This window comes from Erythrolamprus reginae, chromosome 2 (genome assembly GCF_031021105.1).
Source record: "Erythrolamprus reginae isolate rEryReg1 chromosome 2, rEryReg1.hap1, whole genome shotgun sequence".
In the NCBI taxonomy this organism is placed as follows: Eukaryota; Metazoa; Chordata; class Lepidosauria; order Squamata; family Dipsadidae; genus Erythrolamprus; species Erythrolamprus reginae.
In genome coordinates this window covers 269,470,695-269,496,089 of record NC_091951.1, presented here as the reverse complement: position 1 = coordinate 269,496,089, position 25,395 = coordinate 269,470,695, and the positions used below count along the sequence as shown (strand labels likewise).

The following is a 25,395-nucleotide window of genomic DNA, read 5'->3' as shown; positions in this document are numbered from 1 at the left end:
ACAAAAAACTCTTATTGTAAAGTTCATACGTTACCACATCCAAAAGTACCTTCAACACTTAAATTAATATTAAAATAAATTAGAAAAGAAGCACCAAAAACTAATCAAATTTGCAACAAGAAAATAAATCAAATCTCTTTTTATCTGTTTTCTAACTAACTTAACACACACTATAAACATACTGACTACTTTCAGAATAATTAATCTTTATACACACCCACTATATCACCTATATACTCCCCACTCTACAATTAAACAAAAGTCGTCCATAAAAACGTCTGCATTAAATGCAGATTCTTCTCTTTTTCTCTCTCTCTTTTTTTTTATTTCTCTTTCTCTCTTTCTTCTTTTCTTTTCTCCCCCTCTTCACAGCTAGAACTTTAATGTCAATATATGTATACTAAGAAATACTACATTTGAGCTATCTCCATATATAAATATTAAGATTAAGAAAGTAAGAGTTATTACATTTCTTCTAAGACACTTGTGTATTATAACTCACTTGTATTACAATTCTATTATAAATGTTTTGTTTTCGAATTCTCCCTTCCTTCCCATCCTATCCTACCCCCAACTTTTCATTCTGTCCCCCCTTCCCCCAATCCCCCTCCCTGTTTTTAATTATGCTTGTAAATAAATAAAGTATTTTTCAAAAAAAAAAAAAAAAAAAAGCTAGGAAGCTCCAAGACTGTAGATTAGATGGGAAGAAAAACAAGAACCATCTCCATCAGATAAAAGCATTGAAAAACCCCTTGCAGGTTGATATAAAAAAATTAAGTATACCCATGTGATTCACTAGAAAACAATTTTAGCGAAAATTTGAGCATCATACATATTTTCATTGTGCAAACTGCATCCACCTGTTGGGTTGACTTACTACACCAAGTTAATAACCAGAGAAGGATAGTTATTGAATTTGCAGTCTTAAAATATTTGAACTAATTGCTTATTTTCTTATCTTATGTTGTTTAGTCCTGGCTATAAGCCATTTTTAAACATTATCAGGCCACAACTGCAGAAGCTGAGTGAGATATCGGAGGAAAAAGTGCAACAGGAAACTTTTCAGCCTACAAATCTATCAAGGGTGGCTGAACAAGCCAGTCCAAGGACAGAGGAGAACCGGATTTCAACTAACCACAGCACTAGTCCTCAAACTGACACTGGTCCTAATATTTCAATTCGACCTGATGAGGACATGATTGGATTGGAAAAGGAAGACCATCCCCTTCAGGAAGGCAGTTATGACTGTACTGTCTCCTGACAGCATCAAACATGATAATTGTTTTAGTAAAGCTTCATAATGATGGCATTGAAGAACACTGCTTTTGGAAGAAAGTACAGTAATCATTTTTTTTCCAAAACATATATTTAGTTTAGTTTTGCTTTGTTTCTGTTTTTAATGAATACTTTTTTTACATGAGTAGAGCATTACCTTGAATTTGTGAATGCTTTCCCAGTAATTTCCTCAGTTCTTTTGTTTATCTGACTGTATGAAAAGCGGCAATATTCACCTGTATTCCAAGATTTATTTGAAGCTCTTGTAAATTCTTTTATTTTTACCTAATCATGCAGAACACCTACTCTGTATCAGTGTATATGATCTTTATTGCATTTTTTTAAGGAAAGAGAAAAAGATCTTGGAGACAATTCTAAGATATACCCATCTGTACCATCGCAGCCCTGTTTTTGAACGAAAACTTGAACAAGTTGACAATGAAGCTTGCTTGGATGAAATTTTGATGCATTCTGTGTAATTTAATTGCCTAAAGGAAATGATGGCCTCATTAAGCTAAATTCTGTTGTATAAATTATGCAGGTATCACAAATTTGGCATCACCAAATATTATATATTAAAAATTGTAAAATACCTTGTATCTTTTGTGAATATTCTTGTATATTTTCAAGGTTACTGTTTATGCTTTTGGTATTTGCTCCACAGTGTAGGGTAGCTTTATCTATCTTGCATGTTTGTACTTTTAACTCCAGGAAAACTAATAGTAAAATTGCACTTCTATCAGAATGCAACTGACTTTCATCTGGCATTATTTGCAGCTTCATTTTGTCATTTAGTTTGTTCAGATCCATTCTGAGCAAAAAGATTTTAAATGAATTACTGAATCCTTATTTATTTCAATTGTAAAGATGCTTTCCTCAAGATTATTTTTGTGTAAATAAAACCAATTTATATATTACTGCTCTTAAGACTTTGTAATGGCAATGTACAGTGTATATATTTAAGCCACCATCTTGCTAATATTTTATAATGCATATACTTGTAACTAAAAATGTTTATTTTAACTTTCATACAACAATATTATGAAAAACTGGCTGCAGCAGAATCTCATGTTTGCTTGAGGTACTTATTTTTTTCTTTCAGCTGACTCCAGATTGGTATTATAAATACTGGTGTGTAATATTAAATACCTGTAACAGTATTAAAATTTAAATATTGTATAGCTTGTACTGTGCAGTTGGAAAAAATGCAACTCTACTACTTTTTCTACAGAAACCTAACACTTATTTTTATAATATGGGTGTAATTAATACATACGTGGACCAAAATAATTTATCTTTTAGGTAGTATGAGAATCCGCACCAGCCACAGTCATAGTTCATGAAATTCTCTATGTGAATTCTGAACGAATATATTATGAACAGTCAAAAATATTGCTTCCTAACTTTAGCAAATCTAAGTGGAGTCTCGGTCTTCAACTCCCAGAATTCTCAAAAATTGTTATATTGGCCATGGAATTCTGAGAGTTGCAGTCCATATAACTGGAATTTGCTAATGTTGGGAAACTGGTCAAGAGGGTCAGCAAAAAAATAATGGTTATGACTTTATATATTTGCTTAGAAAGGCATAGTCATGTCTTTTTATTGACAAATGTAATTAGACAGTTTTTATTGCTGTTGTGTAACCTTTACAGTTGCTAAGACTTTAAGTAGTGGTACATGTGCAATAACTTTTAAATAAAATATAAAGGGGTGGAAATGACCTAATTTTTCCATATTTCTGACATTGTATTCTGTTTACCATCACAGGTGCAAAAATTGTCGTTTTTCTTGTATCAGAAAGAAGTGGTGCTACTTTTCTATACTGTAGTTTTGAACATATTAATAACTATTAACACCACAGCATTAAGTACTGCACTGTTATGGTTGCAGCCTAAGCAGCTTTTTTTTCTAATAGCATTTATCACATGCCTTATCTCCAGTACTCTTAATTCTGTTGCTGTCAATAAGCCCTTTTCACACCTCTACAGTGGGGATATTGTCCTGTTGAACAGGTTCCTTATCTTACTTGATATCCACATTAGAAGATGGATGCTTCCCTGAAAGTAGAAATAGTCCCAATTGACCAACATATTACTCTGAATAAGCTGCATAATTCTATTAAAATTGAAAGGGGTGGTGGTGGTGGTGTTAAATAGTGACCGTATATTTTGGAGTATAAGATGCACATTTTTCCTCCCTAAAAGAGGCTGAAAATTTGGGTGCATCTTATATTCTGAATGTAGCTTTTTCAAAGCTTTTCCCCCCCAACCCTAACTAGGTGCTAATTAATCTTCCTGGCTTCCTACTCCATCCAAATCAGGTTTTCCTGCCCTTTGCAGGTTTGTTTTCATTCCTACTCCCTCTGAAAGAGTTTTTTTTCAGCCCTAACCAGGGGATAAAATAATGTGCTGAAGCTGAACAGACTAAGGGACGCTAGCCAGATGAATACCTGGTAGGTAGATTTCCCCCCCTATTTTCCTCCCCCAAAAGGAAGGTGTATCTTATACTCAGAAAAATAAGGTAAATTGACGATAAATATAAGAGGAAAGACATCACACATTCAGTTTTCAGCTGATCTAAAATGGCATAGAAACTGCTACTTGAGCCATTTTCTTCTAAAGCTCCAGTTCTATAGGAATGTCCAATAGTCTCCTTCATTGGGACAGATGATCATACAAAGAGTGTCTTCTCCAGTTTAAAGGAGAAACCGAGTCAGTTATTTTTTATGATGGAATGAGATCCATGCAGACAATTCCACTGGAGTTCAAGGCAATAGGATTTTAAACACAATTCTTCCTGTTGCTAGGAGACAGTGCAGGGCCTGTTTGTTTTTTGCATTTGCTTTCTCTCCAAGCAGCCAAATGATGAGAATGGGAAGAGATTCAATTTAGCTAATAGATTAAGCAGTAAAAACTTTTCATCTAAATCTGATGGAAGAAATTATTATAGTGTGCATATTATTCACTTCATTGAGGAAGGAATTGCTGTTGATTGGAAAGACTACAACTGCCTGGTCTAGTAAGGCGGTGCTACAATTATTTGAAGTAGGGAACATTCTCCTTTCAGCTGACTTCAAAATGTAGAATTCCTGCTGGAGTACTGCCATTCTGCAATTGTACCAGTTTTGCTTCAGCAAGAAGCAAAAAAAAGTATGATCTCTTTCCACAACCCATTCCTATTCTCTGTCCTAGTTGGTAACAGCCTTATGAGCAGTTTGAAATCCAATTTTAGGAGAACTGAATATTGAGATACATTTATGTCTTGCCTCTAACAAATCAATAAATCTTCAATGGAGTGCAGTTCGACTAGCTGGATTTCCTTCAATATTTGAAGTTCCCAATCCAGAGATTTACCTTATATTTATCTCCCTTCCCAACTAATTTCCTTAAGTGTCTGTTTAATAATGTTCTCTTGGTTTCTCCCTGCATTCTGATTCCTTTCATCTAAACAGTTTCTCATTTTGCTTCCAAATTCCTAGTGTGTCCCTGGCTTTAATCTGCTACTGACATACGATGTTACTGTTCTTACAAATATATCGTGATCTTGCTGCCCAAACAAGCATCTCACATTTCGATCTCCTTGACCTGTTCACTGCCTCTGATATAGTGAATCACAGTTGCTTCAGAGTCATTCCCTTAAGATCTCCGGTTTCATGACAAAACTCCTTGATGGGTTTTGGTTTTGCTGCTTTCAACTTTAATAATTTAATGCTTCTGTTATTTCTGTGCCTCAGTCTTGTCTCTCTGTAGATGTCATCCCCCCGTCCAATTCCATTGTCTCTCCTCTCCTGAAATAATTGGCCTTCTATGTGGACTCCTATTTGTTTTTCTCTCCACAAATTCACACATGTATATGGTATCATCACTTTCTTTCCAAAACCCACTTATCATAGTTTTGGGACTTTATTCCTGCATCCCTCATAGAATTATAGTGGGGAAAATAGGAAGATGGAGCTGTGTTGGATGTGTTCAGCAGCTTTAATTTCTTACAAAGAAAGAAAGATGGGATAATTCAATTAAATAAATACATGCAGCAGTTTCTGCACACCCTTCAATCCCCACATGCCTTTTCCTTATATAGATCTAGATATATTTTTTTTAGTTGCCATATGTGTAGGTGGTGCTGAGGATGTTATTTTCAACAGCAATTGAAAAGCTAAGATAAGGTAAGTTCAACTTAAATTGCCAGTAATGATTTGCTTCCTTATCTAATATTAAATACCACCCCACCCCCCTGCTTTGTGCAAACCTAACAAACCGGTTGCTAAAAGGCAGTACTTGCCTGGAAACCTTTTCTTCATTAACATAATATTACTTAATACAAATTAATTGTATACATCTTCAATTTTCTTATTTCTGACATTGTGACTTCATGTGCCATCTCAAATATAGTGCTACGCGGATGAACTAAACTCCCAACTTCTATCTTACATCTGGCACAAATCTGATATTCGATTTGCCCGAAGTTTTCAGATTTAGGCAGATTGTGACATTCAGTGACCTAGGAATAAGTTTTATTGAATTCCATGGGACTTCTGGTTGAACTTGTGTAACCAACGCACAACATTTGGACAACAACTTTTTGATGCAATGCCATTTGTACAGAGGTGATAGCTTGCTGAATGAACACTAAGTACAGCTCTTCACTGTCAATTACATTCAAGGAATCTAAAACTATATTTTCATTATTGTTTTGCAATCTTGGCAGCTTTAATGTGTGAACCTCAACTCCCTGAATTTCCCAGTCACAATGCTGGGGAATTAACACAAACCTAAGGCCATCAGCATTAAGAAACACAATATGGTTACAGGACTCAATTCAAAGTGTTGGTTGTGACCTATAAAGCCCTACATGGCATGGGACCAATTACTTGCGGGACCACCTCCTGCTGCATGAATCCCAGTGACTGGTTAGGTCCAATAGAGTCGACTTTCTATAGGTCCCATCAACTAGACAACGTCATTTGGCAGGACCTAGGGGAAGAGCCTTCTCTGTGGGGGCCCAGGCCCTCTTGAATCAGCTCCCCCCAGAGATTTGTACTGCCCCCACCCTCCTCACCTTTCATAAGAGTCTGAAGACTCATTTATGCTGCCAGGCCTGGTGTCATTAGAGACTGCCCCCTGGCCGACGAATGTATTGTGAGCTTGCTGATTGAATGGGTATGAGAGCATTTTAATTGGTTTTTTAGGTTTTTTAGATCATTAATTAATTGGATTTAGATGTACACTGTTCCTTATATGTTGTAAGCTGCCCCAAGTCCTCGGAGAGGGGCGACATATAAATGTGATTAATAAAATAAAATTAATTAACACACCATTTATAAAGATTCATTAATTCAGCAATTTACAATAGAATAAGCTTAAATAAAATATAGGTTATAAATAAATAAAGCATAGTCAACAACAGTAAATATGATGAAATATCTTCGCTAAAGTATCTTTTTTCTTCACAGAAAAAAAAGAATGCATACTATTTGTGTTACCTTAACATTCAAATGGTTAGTGGACTTTTTATATGCATTTGCAAAAGAGCGCTTCTACTAACTCCACACATGTGTCATTATATGATACATGGAATGTATTACAACATTACATGCATTGATGTGCTATTTCATCTATAGTTTATTGCTTTGTCTTGGTTCTATTGAACAAAGAAATAAGAGCTAAAACTTGTCAAAAGTTCTGATAAACTTTTGAGTTTCCTAATCAGACAAGTAAGCAAGGGAGGCAGTAACAGATTTTCAGTAATACAGGTAGTCCTCAAGTTATGAATGTAATGGAGCCTATTCATTCCATTCGTAATCTAAGGATACCTTGAAGAACGTGATCCTTACTGTTGTGGTTAGCTCTGGCACACAAAAGGTCAAAGTCAGTAAAGCAGTCACGAAACACAACGATCAGATAATCCTCCACAATGGCCAAACCCACAGGCTGCTATTTATAGCAGCCTCACTAATTACCACAGCCCCACCCAACCACAGGTGACCTCATTTTCTTTGATAATAATCTCTCAGTTGTTGTTGCCTATGCATCGCTTTCCACATGCGTGGCTGTATCATTAACTCTTGTTCTGAATCCAAGGAGGAGCTAGATAATTGATCTCCTTCTGAGCTGTCTACCACACTCTCCTCCCTGTCACTCATGTCTTCTTGGTCAGAGGAGCCTTCACCAGCAGATTCCACCGGGGGCAAAACAGGCCTGCAGCATGTGGATGTCTCCTCCACATCCTCAGTCCTTGGGGCAGGAGCTGGGCCACAGCTAAACACAACAGTTTGTATATGCTTATCACATAACTTTGAAAGTTTGCTAAGGGAATGTTTGTAATCCAGAGATTATTACCTGATTACCTGTAACAATTTTCATGCTTGGTCCTAGATATTATTTAATTTCATAAAGGAGATATTTGGCCAAAAGGTGGCAGTAGCAAACTTTCTGTACTTTTCCCAAGCCAACTGTGTGGATGTGCTAGAGAAATTGGAAGAAGTTGAGTGACTTTCAATTGGTGTATGTTGGATGAATAGAGGTTAAGAATAGTTCCTGTGGCCCCTTTCCCCAAACTGATTGTATTTGTATTGTTGCCTTGTGCCAAGAGATTTGTCAGGCAGTGGTCAATTTATATGTAAAACATCCTAATCTAAGTAATGTGCATATCTTCCAGAGAAACTCTGAGCCTGAAATCCCAAGACCTTAATATGGAGTCTTCAGGGATAGTGTTGAATCACTCAGAAGTTTGAACTCCACTGTTACCTGACTTTCCTGAATCCTGATTATAAAACATAAATTCTAAGAGACCAGGTTTCTTTTAGAAAAGTTGTTTGCCATTAGTGATAATAGAAGGGAACCTCTTGGTCAAATCATCTTACACTCTGCCAGCCTTCTTGTGTAACCTGTGTTTCTCAAAAATATTTGAAAATATATTCATTTTGCTGTAGCAACGAGGGGAGCATTGGCTCTGCCACAGATCTGAAAGAAACAAGCTCTATTGTGGATGGAGACTGGATTATGGTGGATGAAAATTATTCCACCTTGGGTCTGATGCAATCTGAATTGGAGCATATCTCTTTGGAGCTAGCCAGCAAAGGGCCACACAAATCATAAGTTCAGCTGTGGTAAAGGAGATGGGAGTTTGGGATTCCTTGGAGTTGTTCTTAATAAAGGAAGGAGACCAAGGATAATATCCTGTGTTTCTGTGCCTTAGAAAGTGCCTTCGGGTCTTTTCTAGATACCAGTTACATCATATTTTCATGCAATCAGAAGCAGGATGCCTGGACTGGTGCATGATTATAGGTCTAATCTTTTGAGAATCTTCAGTCATCAATCAAGTGTTTAGTCTGACAGTTTTCAGAGGTTGATGGGGAAATGTTGCAGACATTATTACAACAGTAGAAAGATGGGCTTCTACAGACTGGTGAGTTGCATGAATCTGAGCTCCTTTTCTGTTCTGCTGGCTTCTAGTACAAGCCTCCAATGAAAAGGAAATTGGTTCAAAACAGACACACACACGCAGTAGAAGTCCAGTAAATGTTTTTTATCTCAACAAAAGAGAAGCAAAACTCCCTTTTAAAATTCAAAGGGATTTCTTGTATAAACAAGGCAGTAATGGATTACAGTCCGATAATAAGGCAAGCAATAAATCAGCAATAAATCAGTACTGTGAAGTTCGGCACAAATATTATTTGTTCCAGACGTGGCAAAAACTTACAAGGATTTTTTTTCTCAAACTCCGTGACTCCCAACAACTACGATCAGATAATCTCCATGCTGCTAAGCCCGCACGCTGCCAATATAACAGCTGCTCTAATTACGTGAGCCCCACCCAACCACAGGTGGATTCTCTATCGCCTGTAATATTTCTTCAGTTGTTCTCCCCTATGCATAACTCTACGCATGCATGGGTCTAGCAATTCATCATCCGAATTGACCGAAGATAATGGAGATTGGCTTTCTGGGCTGTCTGTCAAGCCCCCCTCTTCCAAGTCACCCCCATCCTCTTCTGAGGAAACCTGACCCTGCCGGCAATAAAACAGGCCTGTGACATGTTGATGTTTCCCCTGCATCCACCTCCACATTCCTTGGGGCAGGAGCTGGGCCAGAGCTAACCACAATATTTTCTAGAAAGACTAATGTTTTAAATAGAAGACATGGCAAAAATTAATCCTTAATGTTTAATCTCTTGAAAGAAGAAATTCTGAATGTTGAAAGATAATGACTGGTTTAATACATCTCAATATATTGTGAAATTTTTATCATAACTGACTTAATATATTGTGGAATCTTATCATAACTGGCAAGATGGGCAGAGCAATAGAATAGAATGGAATGGAATAGAATTCTTTATTGGCCAAGTGTGATTGGACACAAGGAATTTGTCTTTGGTGCATATGCTCTCAGTGTACATAAAAGAAAAAGATACATTTGTCAAGAATCATGTGGTACAACACTTAATGATTGTCATAGGGGTCAAATAAGCAATGAAGAAACAATATTAATAAAAATCTTAGGATACAAGCAACAAGTTACAGTCATACAGTCCTAAGTGGGAGGAAAAGGATAGGAATGGTGAGAAAAAAACTAGTAGAAATAGAAGTGCAGACTTAGTAAAAAGTTGACAGTGTTGAGGGAATTATTTGTTTAGTACAGTGATTCCGTTTGGGAAAAAAATGTTATTGTGTCTAGTTGTCTTGGTGTGCTGTGTTCTATAGCGACGTTTATCTTATCATAATTGTTCATTGACCCACCTTAAAGGATATATCCTGAATTAGTCAATGTTGTTTTTTCTTCAAAACACAATTGTTTTGAAAGAAAATTGTTTTCTTGATGTTTCTAGTATGTTCTTCAATATTTAAGTATACAGTACACCATGTATATACATTACATAGTTTAGACATAAAATAATGTAGTTGGATAAGGGCCTATTGATACTTATTTTACAACATTCTCCTCTTTTGTTTCTTGCTGAATTAAGGTCAAATGACATATTGAACAAATACACAATTTGACCACAACTTCTGGGCATTTGAGTGTCCCACACAATTTATTTTTTTAACATGATAATTTAAATTTCCATCCCACTGATAATTATGAGACAAAGGCACTTTTTTCATCAAAGACATATATTCTACCACACATTATGGAGTGGAACATTATTCTAACACATAAGGTTTTGTAACTAGCTTGTCTAAGAAACTGAATCAGTATAAGCCAATGCTTATCTGATTTACAACTACAAATATTTTTTAGACTGTCATGCCAAATGTTAAAGCTTGAAAATATTGAAAAACTAATTTCAAATCAATGAATACTTTATCACATACTTGAAGTGATTATGAATTAGATGTTACCTCTGTTGCTCTTATGTTTATCACTTTCTGCCATACACAATTTAATATCCTGCGATTTGATATTCTAGTAGCAGCATAGCAGATTCCATTATGAATTCCAAGAACTGCATAAGATACAACTGCAACTTAACTAGATAATCAAGATGCTTACATAACATTGCTTTTTTACTTTAAATACTAACTTCATCCTCCTTAATTTCATCTCCAATATTGCAGAAACTCTTCTAAATTCCTGATAGCATGGCCCAGTGGTGTGTTGCTACCAGCTTTACAACCAGTTCGCGCAGAGAGCGCTTCGCTGCACGCACAGTTCAGAGAAAACAGAATTTCTGCATTGCAAATTAGACAAGGAGCACAGAAAACCTGCGGAGCGGCAATTCAATCTGCCGCCCCTGATCAGCTGGGCTTTGGAAGCAGAGATAAAGGTCAGTATAACCAGGGTGGCTGGGCCCACTTTCTTGGATACAGAGAACCGGTTCTTTCTCAGCTTAGAGTCAAAGCTAATGGTTTTAAAGAACTTGTCGGAAGCAGCAGCAACCCATCACTGCCATGGCCTCAAAGGCTACAGATTATGGAAACTGAAATCTCAAAGGAGGTCTCAAGCTGGGAGAAATTGGTGATACCTAGAACATTGCTGAGATTTTGGCTTTATACTTTTTAGTATTGAAGAACAGTCCAGTATATAATGCTGATGTTTTTGTTGCAATTTATATGCAGCTACATTTCTGGTGATTCTCTGGCCTTGCAGCACTAAGAGAATAAATGTAAAAATGAAAATTAACTAGAATTATATAGAGACAATCCAGTGTTCCTCTTAGCTGCTAATCTGACCTGTTCCAAAATGCCTTTACAAAGACCTTTCGGAGGAGCTTTCACAGTTCTCTGAAAATGCCATAAGGGGTTGTCTGGCTATCAGGGTAAGCTGATACAAAGAAGGGGACCTATCACTGACATGTCTCAAACTGGAGAATTTCTGGGAAAATTCTGGGAATTGAAGCCCAGCCACTTTAAAGTTACACTGCTCTAGATGGTAAGAACCCTCCCCTTTCTCTATTTGAGGAATTTGGAGGTCCCCCAGGCACACCGTATAACAGCGAATTATTGCCAGTGCAGTTGCCAACGGATCAGAGCCAACAGGGCCATGCGTGAAGAAAAGCCTCCTCCAGATTTAAAATCCTTCCAAAATGGGCACAAAGGTTTGTTCGATCTAGCGGCTGGAAGAAAAGACTACAGTCACAGAGGTAGACGTGGAACGTGCCAAATGGACACCGACGGTCCCAGAGCACAGAATCGGCGGAGCATGGTGGCAACAACCCACTGTTGCCCAAAGGTCCGAAGTGCTTAGTAATTGTTCCTTTTTAATTTTTTTTAAAAATAGGATTAATTTGGAGTGGCCAAATTGAAAGGAATAAACCTGAATCCAGATATCCAGATATCCAGGAATGGTTTTGCTAAAGATGAAACTGCCAAGACAATTGTTTCAGACCTGACTGAGTTGGAAACTGGGGCATGCACAGAGAGGCAAGGAGGAGTGGCCGAAAAAACATAGACTCAGTAACTGGGCAGATCAGACTGTAGCAACCAATTCTTTGATGATTTCGCAACCATACTGGAGAACAGAATGGGGACTCAGTGCCTAGAAGTATAGATGCTTACACTGGATGAACAGGCAACTCTTTTGCTCATATACCGCTTGAGTGCCATAGGGAAGTCAGGTTAATATATGTAAAAGACTCTAGGAAAAAGAAGGAAAAACAATAAAACTGAAACCCACAAACTTAAGAATTCAGTGACATTGACCATCAAGTTTGTTGGCATTATAATTAAAAGAGCTTTACTTACATAGTACATTCAAAATGTGTGTCATTATTGCCGCAATTACTATTAACATCTCCATTTTCTTCATGATAATGGTTCTTAATTACAACAATTCCTTAGTCAATGAGAACACATCAAAATATTAAGCATAAGGCAGCACTTGTGTTATTTAAAGGCAGTAAAGTATGTTATTTTGTGCTCGTAGCTCCAGTTCAAAAGCTCCTTTTCTTGCAAAAAACCAGCAGTTCTAAAGCTACTTTCCAAAAGGCAGTTTCATGTTATAATGTCAGCAGGTAAAAGGACTATTCAAGTGGCAGAAACTGGTGACTATTATTATTTTGCATTAAAGAAACAAAAGACCTCCTTTCCCAAAGAGGTCTTATCAATACTGCCATTGAAATATATTTGTGCTAAATTATTCCTCATAGTTTTTCTGTCTGTCAGGTATGCCATCTTTCCCAACTTACCCAAGCTCCCTATGAACAAAAGTGGCATCCAGCAATTGAGAGACAATTGATCTTTTTGTAATTTCTAGATTAAAAGATAAACTGGTCATAGGTGGAAGTCCAGCTTAAGGGATAAATCCAGTTGGGAAATCTTTCCAGTAAAGAATGTAACTGAGACGACTTTTGATCTCCTCCAAAAAAATAATGATTAACTATAGCAAGGGTGATCATTCCTTTCGTGGATTTGTCTGAACCCTAAAAAGAGAAAAAAATCAAATAAGCTCATGTCTGATTTTTTGAATCCTATTCTTATTCAGCGCTGTGTAATGGTAGAATTCGAAGCTTGCAAAGAAGGAACCAAAGAGTATAATCAGCTGAAGAAACCAAAGTTTTAAAGAATTCCAAGATGCTCACTGAAACGGTGTTGAAGTGGCTGTTTACAAAACAAAATGTTATTTAAGCCTAAAACAGGATGCATAAGCACTATACCTAGCAAATAAAATGGAAGAAACAGATTAAATTCCCGGGGTTATGTTAATTACATTTTCTGGGGTTAGGGTTAAGTAGGATGTAGAATATTTTTAGTCCCCATTAAAAAAACTGAGGAAGTGAACCATAATTCAAACATATAGAGCAGAATATGAAGATATTCTGGTTTGTTTTTCCAATACCATTCTACTTCAAAATATAATTCAGATTCTATATATTTTCAGAGAAAAAGTGCTCATATTTTATAGACATAAAGGCAGTTTACTGTAACCAGTGGTAATGTAAGAATAGTACAGTACATGCTACTCCGTTTGCATCTACTAATATAACCATGTCAGTAAATCAATGACAGATAATTTATACAATATTAAGTGAGTATCTGGAAATACCACACAAGTTCAGCGAGTGTCAAGTAAGCAAATATAGGACTACAGGATTAATTTCTATCTGCTGGTGGTATAATTGCAAAAATCTAATATTCAAGGGCATATTTGATTTAATGTATTCCTGAAATGTAAGATAAATACTTGTCATGTCAAGGACATCTAAAGAAAAGAAAATGCATATCAAAATTAATAGCACTAGAAAACAATTGTGTTAACTTCAAAAGAAGATGAATTAATAAATTGTATCCAAAGGACAAACTATTTAACTGAAGAAGAGAGGAGAGTTCTAATAAATGAATGTGATGCTTAAAGAACAAACTCACCTTTAGCTCGATCCAAAAGTGCCAGGGCCTGGCATGGAGCCCACGTGCATAATACACAAAGTAGTCTCCATTCAAGCTATTAACAACAGGAGTTCCATTTCCAAGAGACCAAGCAGACAGTGTTGAGCCTTGATGTAGTCGAAGATATAATGCCATGTGGCTTGAACCTGAAGCAGATGATAAACAAAAATCTCTACATGAATTCAGAAGAAAGGATAGTGGAGCAGCCACATTTTTTTTCAATCTAAAGTAAATTATACACCAATTGCTTATATGCCGCCCTGAGTCTGCGGAGAGGGGCGGCATACAAATCCAATAAATAATAATATTAAAATAATAATAATAATAATATCTTGGAAAGGATATTTTCCTAATCTCTGGATTAATTTATGACTTCTAGGAATTTTTTAATGCATCCTAAGAAAAGAGACTGGACACCTCTTATACTGTAATTTACAGAATACAGAGTAACACAGCTAGAAGGGATCTTGGAGGTGTTCTAGTCCAGCCCCCTATTCAAGCAGAAGACCCTATACCAGTGATGGCGAACCTATGGCACAGGTGCCACGCGGAACCATATCTGCTGGCACACGAGCCATTGCCCTAGCTCACCTCCAACATGCATGTGTGTGCTGGACATGATTTTTGGCTCACACAGAGATCTGGGTGGGCGTTTTTGGCTTCCAGAGAGCCTGGGGGGGGGCATTTTTACCCTCCCTCGGCTCCAGGGAAGCCTTTGGAGTGTGAAACAGGAGCCTACTGGGCTCACCAGAAGTTGGGAAACAGGCTGTTTCTGGCCTCCAGAACGCCTCCGGGGGGATAGAGGAAGCTGTTTTCGCCCTCTCCAGGCATTGAATTATGGGTTTACTATGCGCTCACATGTGCATGATAGTGCATACGCATTATTAAATGATTGTTCAATCATAAAAACCTCCAGTGATGGACACCCATAATTTCCAGAGGCAAATTGTTCCAATGACTAATTGTTCTGTTAGGAAATTTCTCCTTAATTTTAGATCTCTCTTTGATTTTATTTCATGTCCTGTCCTTAACTGCTTTGTTTACCAAAGTCTGTTCAGGTACAGCCTGTAAAATGCATGTTGTACTTGTGATATGCTGTATTCACATTGATTGGCTATCTCTGACAACTTTGACTGAAGGTGCCTGATTTATTACATCATGATTACACCGGCTCAAGGTTGACTCAGCCTTCCATCCTTCCGAGGTGGGTAAAATGAGGACCCGGATTGTGGGGGCAATAGCCTAGCTCTGTTAAAAAAGTGCTATTGCTAACATGTTGTAAGCCGCCCTGAGTCTAAGGAGAAGGGCGGCATAAAAATTGAATAAACAAACAAATAAATAAATAAATAAATGATTGATATAATGATGATTGATAGATGAATTAAATAATTTGCCATAGCTAGCTAGTTAGCTGCCATAGCTAGCTAATTCCCTATAAGAATCCTCTTAAGGCATAGAAGGATAATATTCACCCACCTATTACTTCAAAGGTTAGCTTTGTAGAATCCCATTGTGTTTGTTCTTTAGAAAGTAGCTTAAACTGAACAGGGTTTCGGGGAGTAATTGCTGGTGCAGGAAGATACCATGTTTTCCTGTTACAAAAGGGATTTTAAAAAGTTATCAATGTAATTAACTGTAAAAGTCCTTTAAAATATTTCAAATTACCTTTTCAGGTTAATTCTGTTCCACAAAGTATACTGCTCAAAAAAATAAAGGGAACACTTAAACAACACAATATAACTCCAAGTAAATCAAACTTCTGTGAAATCAAATTGTCCACTTAGGGAGCAACACTGATTGACAATCAATTTCACATGTTGTCAGCACATTCAACTTTGTAAAGAACAAAGCATTCAATGAGAATATTTCATTAATTCAGATCTAGGATGTGTTCTTTGAACGTTCCCTTTATTTTTTCTGTAAACCCCAGGTTCATATCTTGAAAAGTTCGTATGACGAGGGGTTTGTAAGACGAGATATCACTGTACTCATTTTTCAAAAGCATTGCATCAACGGATACTTCTGTTAAAACCAAGTGGTTCAGTAGGTGAGGTCACAACCAACCGAAAAAAGTAGTTCACGGGTAGAATCCAAGGAAACCCACAGAGGGGGGACCCTTCCTCACAGGTGGCTGCAATAGAGTTGTTGAGCTCAGGCAGGTGGGGTGTAATGAGTGATATCCCACTGTAGTCCATCCCATTCATCCAAATTCCAGAATCACTTTTTTCCAAGTGACCATCCAGGCTATGAAATCTTCTGTTTAAATGCTGGAAAAATGACAAGACAAGAAGCTGCTAAGACTTTGCCAGCTGTCCGTGAGGCAGATACAAAACAGCTCGCTGGAGCAAAGGGTGTCCTTTCTTTACGAATGACTGGGTGACTTCTCAAATACGCAATATGATTGTTAAATATGACAGTGTTTGTTACACTAGCCATTTTTTCTTTTTATACTTCTGGAAACCCACAAAGCTGATTATATAATAGTCAATAGCAGGAGTGTCAAACTCGATTTCATTGAGGGCCGCAACAGGCTTGTACTTGATTTGGGGGGGGGGGGCATGGACAGCTCAACATTACTCCTATTGGGAGCACTCTGCCAGCAAAAACGGACTCCCAAGCTCTGTTTTCATTGGCAGAGGGTTGCTGGAGGCCGTGGTAGCCAAAAAATGGAGCTCAGGAGCCTGTTTTCGCTGGTAGAAGGACCACAGGCTGATGTTTTTCTGTTTCCAGGATGGCCCCATGGGCCAGATCTAAGTACCCCATGGGCCGGATCTGGCACCCGGGCCTTGAGTTTTACACTCCTGGTCAATAGCATACTAATCATGACTTTTGCGAGTCATGAAAAAAGAATTATAATCACAGCTTGGACTGAAGAAGCTGATAATACAAAAGCAAGGAAAGCTGGATTTGCATTTATAATCATGCAATTTTACTTTCAACTATCAGAAAATGGTTGTAAAATTGGGTCCAGTCACTTGACCACAATGAAAATTCCTGTCCCAATAGTGGTGGCAACTCCAGGACCAGATGTCTACCATGTGCAGGTTTGATATGTTACAAAAGTCAATTACCTTGAGCTCTTATCTTGCCAATAAAAGGATGTTAGCAAAGGTTCATGATAAAAGTTACAACACAACGAAATACAGTGTATTTAGTTTGTGTCTCAATGTTCACATCTTTATAAGGACGGAGTCTTTATGCATATGAAATGAAATGAAATCTTCTATCTAGCTAATACCACAATATTGAGCCATAACAATATAATTACTGGCTGAAATGTATTGTTTATTAATCTGACTGGGTATTTCAAAGGCTGCTTTGAAATGTGTGTTGGTATGTTCCAGTTCTACACTTTTGAGTTTATGATACTCTGTTTTCTATCAAGGATCCTTTGCTTAAGCACTGTCATCACCTAATAATGTCCAAGAGTATGAGGGTCTCCTTGAAAAACTCCAGTTTCATATAATTATTTGTCAATTTAAAGTTTTCAAGAAGAATTGTATTTATTAATTAAAGTTAACTGTGTCAGACATGAAGTTGGAAATGAACTATTAGTACTTCAACATCAAGTGACTTCCTAATTTCAGGTTTTGTGAGTTTTGCCTTCAACCTCAGGGCTAGCTTAGACATGTACTTCACCATTTGTATTAGTTTTTTGGAGAATTTTGACTACATCCTTTCCATAATGTATTGGTTTCAAAAGGTTTGACAACAGCTGTTACAAAGGCACCTCTGGAGATGAAGAAGAATAATTTCTGCCATTGGGCCTTTGGGCCATTTCTATTTTACATAAGGGACAGATTGTAAATTGATAATTGTGGCAGTGTAAGAAATAGAACTCTCACAAAAATCAGTCAATGTGACTAGACATCTGTGATTGTAAGATATTTGGGTTGCCTTTTCCTATTTTATATTAGGCACCAAGTTGTCAAGACACCATGAAATAATTGGGTAGAATCAGTGAAGATTTCTCTCTGATTCCTCTTTCCCAGTTCCAGGGCTGAAGTAAAATGGCATATTTTAGAAACACTTTTTACCTGAAGAAGCATTCGCTTAGGCCTTGGGTCTGCCAAATCTGAACTGAAAGGGAAGAAGACTCCACTGCAAACAAGGATGAATGTGACTATAAAAATGGCTGTCAAAGATATTAAGGTCATCTTTGTACTTCTGGACAGATAAATAAAGCTGAGCTAGAAAAAAGTGGAAAATAAAAGAAAGTGATTACTTTTACTGAATTATTTCTAGAAATCAATAACAATAACAATAATAATAACAACAACAACAACAGCAACAACAACAATAATAGATTTATTTTATTAGATTTGTATGCCACCCCTCTCCGAGGACTTTATTTACTGAATTATTTCTAAAAAACAAGTGTGTCAAGCATAATTAAATGTACAGTATTTCTTTAAAACAGTAGAGGACATGGAGAAGAATGAGAGTTGTAAATGGTTATTTGGAACTGCAGATGTGGTCCCCTCAGTTCACAGAATGGAAAATTATCCATTTTAAGCCACAAGATACAGTTAAATGTTTCATAATTTTTGAGCCTGACTTCTCTATGTTCTTCTGGTTCTTTTTCCCTTTTAGTTTTTGTGAGAATAAGGGGAAGCCAAGAGACAATACTCAGATGCAAAAGGAATGCTAACACAGTGCTGTCATTCAACCCAAGAGAACATCTGTCAAATCAGTCTATTAATACAAATTATTTTCAATGAGTAAAAAAAGAATTGAGCACAGCACAAATGTATTGCCTGATTTCAAATTTTTGCCATGGGAAATTTCTAAATAGGTATTGTACTATAGAAGACCGACCCTAATTGGGCATTTGCAGATTCAATTGATAAAATACGCCATCCAATCAGACATGTTTACTGAAAAAGTAAGATTGCTTCCAAATATCAGAAGGAGGTGGCTGGAATAAGGAGAATATTACCTCTCTATGTCTTCTCCATTGTGTATAGGGAAGATAGCAAGATATGCACATCAAAATCGTCCCAGATACCCCCATTAATTGTAATTCTGCTTGTAGTAAAAATCCCTTTTTTTAATTATATCTGCTCCTTCATAGCAATTTTTTTCATGCCAATGGTATCAACACTGACAGGACACATGCTTAAATATACTGTTCAAAAGTTATTAAATAAGTTCAAGCATAGAATTCAAGCTTTTAAAATTATCTTACCAAATAGGAAGATAGAAGTATGCATTGTAAAACGGTAAAAATACCCATGACTACATCTGGTGGCGCTTCAGAACCACTGCGCCCCATAATGGGAACAAGAATTTCAAATAAAAGCCGGATGAGGTACATTAAATAGAGGTATGGAATAAACATTCCCAGGAGATAAACTGTTACAAATTTCATTGTAGCACCTGTAACAGAGACATAAACGGATTATAATGTAGAAATTGTAGCTATCAACGTTTTAGTGTTTTCCTCACTCCGACTATCCTACAAGTTATCTGGTACAGTATTATGTAAATATAACTCTCTCTGAAGGCAATTATTGTGTTTTTCTTACACAACAGGAAAGATGACTTAACAGTTTAAACAATGGCTTATAAAGCAAGCTAACCAGATTTTCTGACAATATGAAACATCATAGCTCTAGTAGTATCATTTTAAAAAGTGGATATGCCAGCAAGTCTTCAGCTCAAGACATGCTTACTCAAGAAGGGAAGCAATGGAACAAGTCTAGAAGTGCAAGAGGAGAAAGAAATTGCAGATACTATTTTTAAAAAAAAATTATTTATTATTTAGATTTGTATGCCGCCCCTCTCCGCATCTCAGAACCTTCCAGTGAGTACGAGAGTATAATTCTAACTTATCTGAAAGCCAAATATTGAGGTTTTCTTACAAAGCAGATACATTTATTTTACAAAATCATTTGATCACATGGTGTAAAAAGTAGATCAACAAAAAAATAATAATCATTTTAAAAAACCCAGCTATTTATGCAAATCTGTACATCAAGGCACAAAAGACCAAGTCTGTAATTCATGTATACTTTTAAGTCGATAAGAGAGCAATAATTGTGTGGAAGAAGAAGTGTAACTCCAGGTTCTTTATTTCTGATTGATAAATAAGAAGGGACCTGATAATTTGATCACATGGTTTAAAATGTAGATTTTAAAAAAATTAATCATTAAAACCCCCCCAGCTATTTATGCAAGTCTGTACATCAAGGCACAAAAGACCAAGTCTGTAATTCATGTATTCTTTTAAATTGATGAGAGCAATAATTGTGTGGAAGAAGAAGCGTAACTCCAGGTTCTTTATTTCTGATTGATAAATAAGAAGGGACCTGATAATTTGATCACATGGTTTAAAATGTAGATTTAAAAAAAATTAATCATTAAAACCCCCCCCAGCTATTTATGCAAGTCTGTACATCAAGGCACAAAAGACCAAGTCTGTAATTCATGTATTCTTTTAAATTGATAAGAGAGCAATAATTGTGTGGAAGAAAAAGTGTAACTCTAGGTTCTTTATTTCTGATTGATAAATAAGAAGCGATTTGATAATTGATGGTACAAATTTAGAACAGTATGTCATTTCAGCATAGGTGAATCATTTTTCTGGCCAGAACAGACAGCTCTATTAAAAGCACATGAAACAAATTTGTGCATTTCTATAAATTGGTATGTCTGTTTCCTGGTACACATGAGTTGAATGGAACTTACTTTCAGAGAAACTGGAACAAACATTGACAGCCACATTGGAGGGCATACAGCAAAATGCAAGCAAATTGGGAAAGATATGTACCATTTGGAACATCATTCAATAAGAACCATTTGGAACATCCCTCAATAAATGACATGCAGTGAACGTGACTGCTTTTGCTTCCAATTAAAACAAAGTTAGAGGAGATATATCCGTAGTGTTTAGTACAAGTTAGCTCCTTCACATGCACATTTTAACAACTGATTTGAATAAGCTATGATGACCAAGCATGATGAAACTGACCTTTAGAAAGTAACACATATTCTTTTAAAACATATTCGAGAACTAGTTATGAATTCATTCAATTTTCTTAAATACCAATTATAGTATAAATATACAGTAAATTATAAATTTTAAAAGGATGAGCAGCAAAATCTGAACATTGATACCCAAGCCTACAAATTTTAAAGAGGATAAACAAGAATTGTGCAACGCCAACTTTCAAAGTTGGTAAATGTTTTTCCTAATACATTTTTTTTCTTTTTTCTTTCCAACTTCCTATTTCTTTTCCCTATGCAGAAGGCTGCCAAAAAAACGCATAGATTGTTCTTGTCAGACATGTGAACTATATGAAATGAAATTATATCAGGGGCTGTATTTGGCTTGGTCGTCTCATGCCTTACAGCAAATGTAAAGTTCCTAGTACCTCCTTATGGTCTTGGAATACTCTGGAGTAACTGATGCTAAAATTGTTTTGCCAGTTTAGAGTTTTATAGGGAGTAAGTGTGAATACTATATACCTTGTTTAAAGTTGATAGCATCTTACATATCTTATATCATCTTATTTAATTAAAATGGCCAAATTGGGCTAATAATTCCCATGGGGAGAGTTGGGAGGTTTTAGGAACAAAATAGATGCAACTTCAGAATATGGATTTTGGAGAGAGATGTATAAATGTAATTAAAACAATTTATCATAAACAATCAGCAAAGAAAATGTTGAATGGAGATATAAAAGAATGTTAATATCATGAAAGGAACAAGACAAGGATGTCCTCTATTTACATTGTTACTTATTCTGACACCAGGGGTACTAAATAGGAGTATAACGCAGAATAAAGATATAAAAGGTATGAAAATTAAGAGAGAAGAGTACAAACTGAAAGTTTTCGCAGATGATTTACTGTTCATTTTGGAAGGACCTCTAGAGACAGAACTGATACAACAAATAAAAAAATATGGAGAAATGACAGGATTGAAAATTAATAAAAATAAAACAAAAATACTTGTGAAAAACATTACGGAAAAGCAAAAGAAGGAATTGATGAGAAAGTTAGACATATGGATAACGAAGGTGGTGAAATATTTGGGTATCCTGTTAACAGAAAAATGTTTAACAATCAAAAAAGAGAATTATTATAGACTAATACAAATTGAAATATATTTGGAAAAATGGACAATTGTCATTGATGGGAAGTATTTCGGAAATCAAAATTAGTATACTGCCATGGTGGTTGTTTTTATTTTCAACAATGCCAGTAAGATTAGAGAAAAATATTTTGATGAGTGGAATAAAATGATTTTGAACTTTATCTGGCAAGGAAAGAAGGCAAGAATTAGTATAAAAATGTTACAGGATGCTAGACTTAGAGGTGGTTTTGGATGACCTAATTGGGAATTATATTATCAGGCAGCAGTATTATCATGGATGAGAGAATTGATTTTGTTAAGGAATACAAGACTATTGACATTGGAAGGACATGATTTGCAGATGGGATGCATTTATAAGGTATGGAAAAAGTAGAATATGCACACAGCTATTTTCAGAGGCATTACATAAGGAATTTTTACTTGTGGCGTGGGAGAAAATAAAAAAGAAACACTATCTGAAAAAACCATATTGCTTTTCAATGATGGAAGCACTAATAAGCCCAAACATGTTTAACATGGGGAATATTGTAAGATACAATGACATTCACCTGAAAAGAGGGAATTGAAAACTAAACAAGATTTAGAAAAACAAGGAATAAAAATGGATTGGTATATGAGAACGCAAATACAATCAAGATATGAAAAAGACGCTAAAATAGGTTTTAATTTAGAAAAAGTTAAATGAAATACTCAAGGAACAGATGAAAGAATGATTAAAAATGTATAGCTATTTATTGTATACTAAATTGGAGGAGGAACAAGTGAAAGAAACAATGATAAAATGGGTAAGGAATTTTGGATATACAATAGAATTGGATAAATGGCAGCAGTTGTGGGAAAGGAGCTATAAATTGACAATGGCAACAGCATATAAAGAAAATATGTATAAAACAGATGATACTGGAGAGGCTAGCGAAAATATTTAAGGAGAAATCTATGAAACGTTGGAAATGTCATCAAATACCAGGTCCCTGTTATCATATGTGGTGGACGTGTGCAGATGCCAAAATGTATTGGAGTTTAATTCAAATGTGGAGAGAAAAGATGTTGCAACAGCGTATACAGCTGAAACCGGAGATATTCCTGTTGGATATTTTACCGAAGAAATGTAGCAAAGAAAACACATATTTAATTATTCACATAATTACAACAGTTAGAATTGCATCTGCACAGAATTGGAAAGCATCCAAAGCTCCTTCTGAAGAGGAGATAATTAAGATGATTGTGCGGAGACGAATAGATAAGGAGGATTCAGAATACTACAGTATTTGGGGAAAAATTTTATGACTGGATGGAAAATGAATATGGCTAGGAATTAATTAATACCAATTGAAATGGAAGGAAGGTGATAAATTAAAGATTTGAGACCTAGGCAACAAAAATATTTGTTGTATGGAGGTAGCATTATACTAGTATAAAAATATACCTAGAATGTTTAGATGTATAGAGGTATTAACATAGAAGATAGTTAAAGTTACTTTTTATTACTATGAATTATGGAAATTTAGTGAGATGAGCTGCTTGGACATTACCCATAAAATATATATGAATGGATATACCCTGAGGGGAAATTAGAGGGAAGAAAAAGGAGAGAGAGGAGAGAGAAGGAAGAGAAGAGAGAGGAGAAAAGAGGGAGGTTGGAAGGAAGGGGAAGGAGGATGGAAAGAGAAGAGAAGTGAGGAGAGGTTGAGAACGGGGAGGAAAAAGCTAGAAGAAGGAAGAAGAGAGTAGGAAGAAGGGACAAAAGGAGAAAGAAGGTAGAGAAGAGGAAGGGAAGTAAGAGAGAGGGAAGTGATATGATATGGTACAGGGGAAAGAGACAAGCAAATTTATAATGATACTGTATATGTAAGATCATTATGTTTGTTTATTTGTTAATAATGTATAAATATATGTTAATACCTGATAAGAGGTTATGGTATATATACTGCTCAAAAAAATAAAGGGAACACTCAAATAACACATCCTAGATCTGAATGAATGAAATATTCTCGTTGAATACTTTGTTCTGTACAAAGTTGAATGTGCACAACAGCATGTGAAATTGATTGTCAATCAGTGTTGCTTCTTAAGTGGACAGTTTGATTTCACAGACGTTTGAGTTAAATGGAGTTCTATTCTGTTGTTCAAGTTTCCCTTTATTTGTTTGAGCAGTGTATATTAATGTATATATGTGGAGTACAAAAATAAATAACTAAATAACTAAATAATAATAATAATAATAATAATAATAATAATAATAATAATAATAAACAAAATAGATGCCATAAGTGTTTCGAAAGGGGCTGAAAATACACTATCATCACCATTTACAACATCATCTCTCAGAGCCTACAAAAATATAATCTTGGCTATAAAGATGCCCACCCCTCCCTTACCAGACGCTATGGGGATAAGTGTTGTTGCCATACCTTTTTCTTTCAATTCCTTATAGGTCATTAATTTTGTGAGGAGCGGAAAAGCTACCAGTATTGCACAAACAAATGCAGAGGAAATTCCCCGGTAAGTAAGCAGAACCCCTGAAATAGACCAAAGTGCAAGTGGAACATCAAAAAAGAGTTCTCCAAGGAACTGTTCATTTGCATGCTGGGAAAAGAAAAACAAAAGAAAAATGTCAATCCTCTTTGGTTTAAATTTGAAGATAACGCATCAGGCATTTAAAGAGCAAAAATTTGCTTCTTAATTAACAATATATAGAAACTTCCACTTCCTGTGGAAACAGGAATTGTCCCAACCAGAAATTGTCTACTACTTCTGACTATAAACGCAAGGAATGCAAAAGGAAGCCTTTGAAAAAGCAAATATAAAAAAAAGTTTTTAAAAAGTGTGGATGTAGTAGAAGCTTAAAACAGCTATTTTATGGTTTTAATTATTAAGAAAGGGCCAGCATCATCCTGTCAAAGATCACAATTTTATCTCTGGATTCTGATAGGCCAACTTTGACAAGGGCAATCACATATATCCTGAGAACTTCCTGATGTATTATAATGATATTCACTTGGAAATTCTGCCTTGTTAAGGAATTTAGAGGAAACATCAAAACATTTAATTAACAAGGACCAAATAAGAGAAAGTTGGGATAGACTTCTGCCTAGAAAAAAGTTTTACTGAGCAGTTTGATTTATCTAACAGAGGTCTTTATATTTATGGAAGGAAAATAATCATTGATTTTAGCAATGTAATAAAACATAATAGT

General features: G+C 35.9%; 2 protein-coding genes across 2 annotated transcripts in view; one reads left to right on the top strand and one right to left on the bottom strand.

Annotated features, from left to right (window-relative positions):
- The window catches only part of RIC1 (RIC1 homolog, RAB6A GEF complex partner 1), a 60,458-nt gene extending 57,448 nt beyond the window's left edge, over positions 1-3,010 (top strand). Inside the window, exon 26 of the mRNA XM_070742578.1 lies at positions 973-3,010. Within this exon, the coding sequence (XP_070598679.1) occupies positions 973-1,261 (289 nt within the window). The 3' untranslated portion in view covers positions 1,262-3,010. The remainder of the gene's footprint in view (positions 1-972) is intronic.
- Positions 3,011-10,280: 7,270 nt separating this feature from the next.
- Positions 10,281-25,395, bottom strand: part of ERMP1 (endoplasmic reticulum metallopeptidase 1) — a 37,930-nt gene continuing 22,815 nt past the window's right edge. The window contains exons 9-15 of the mRNA XM_070742577.1: positions 24,611-24,785; positions 19,287-19,477; positions 18,136-18,288; positions 16,163-16,365; positions 15,575-15,690; positions 14,078-14,244; positions 10,281-13,134 (exon numbers count right to left, since the gene is read on the bottom strand). Coding sequence (XP_070598678.1) covers positions 12,970-13,134; positions 14,078-14,244; positions 15,575-15,690; positions 16,163-16,365; positions 18,136-18,288; positions 19,287-19,477; positions 24,611-24,785 — 1,170 coding nt within the window. The 3' untranslated portion in view covers positions 10,281-12,969. The remainder of the gene's footprint in view (positions 13,135-14,077; positions 14,245-15,574; positions 15,691-16,162; positions 16,366-18,135; positions 18,289-19,286; positions 19,478-24,610; positions 24,786-25,395) is intronic.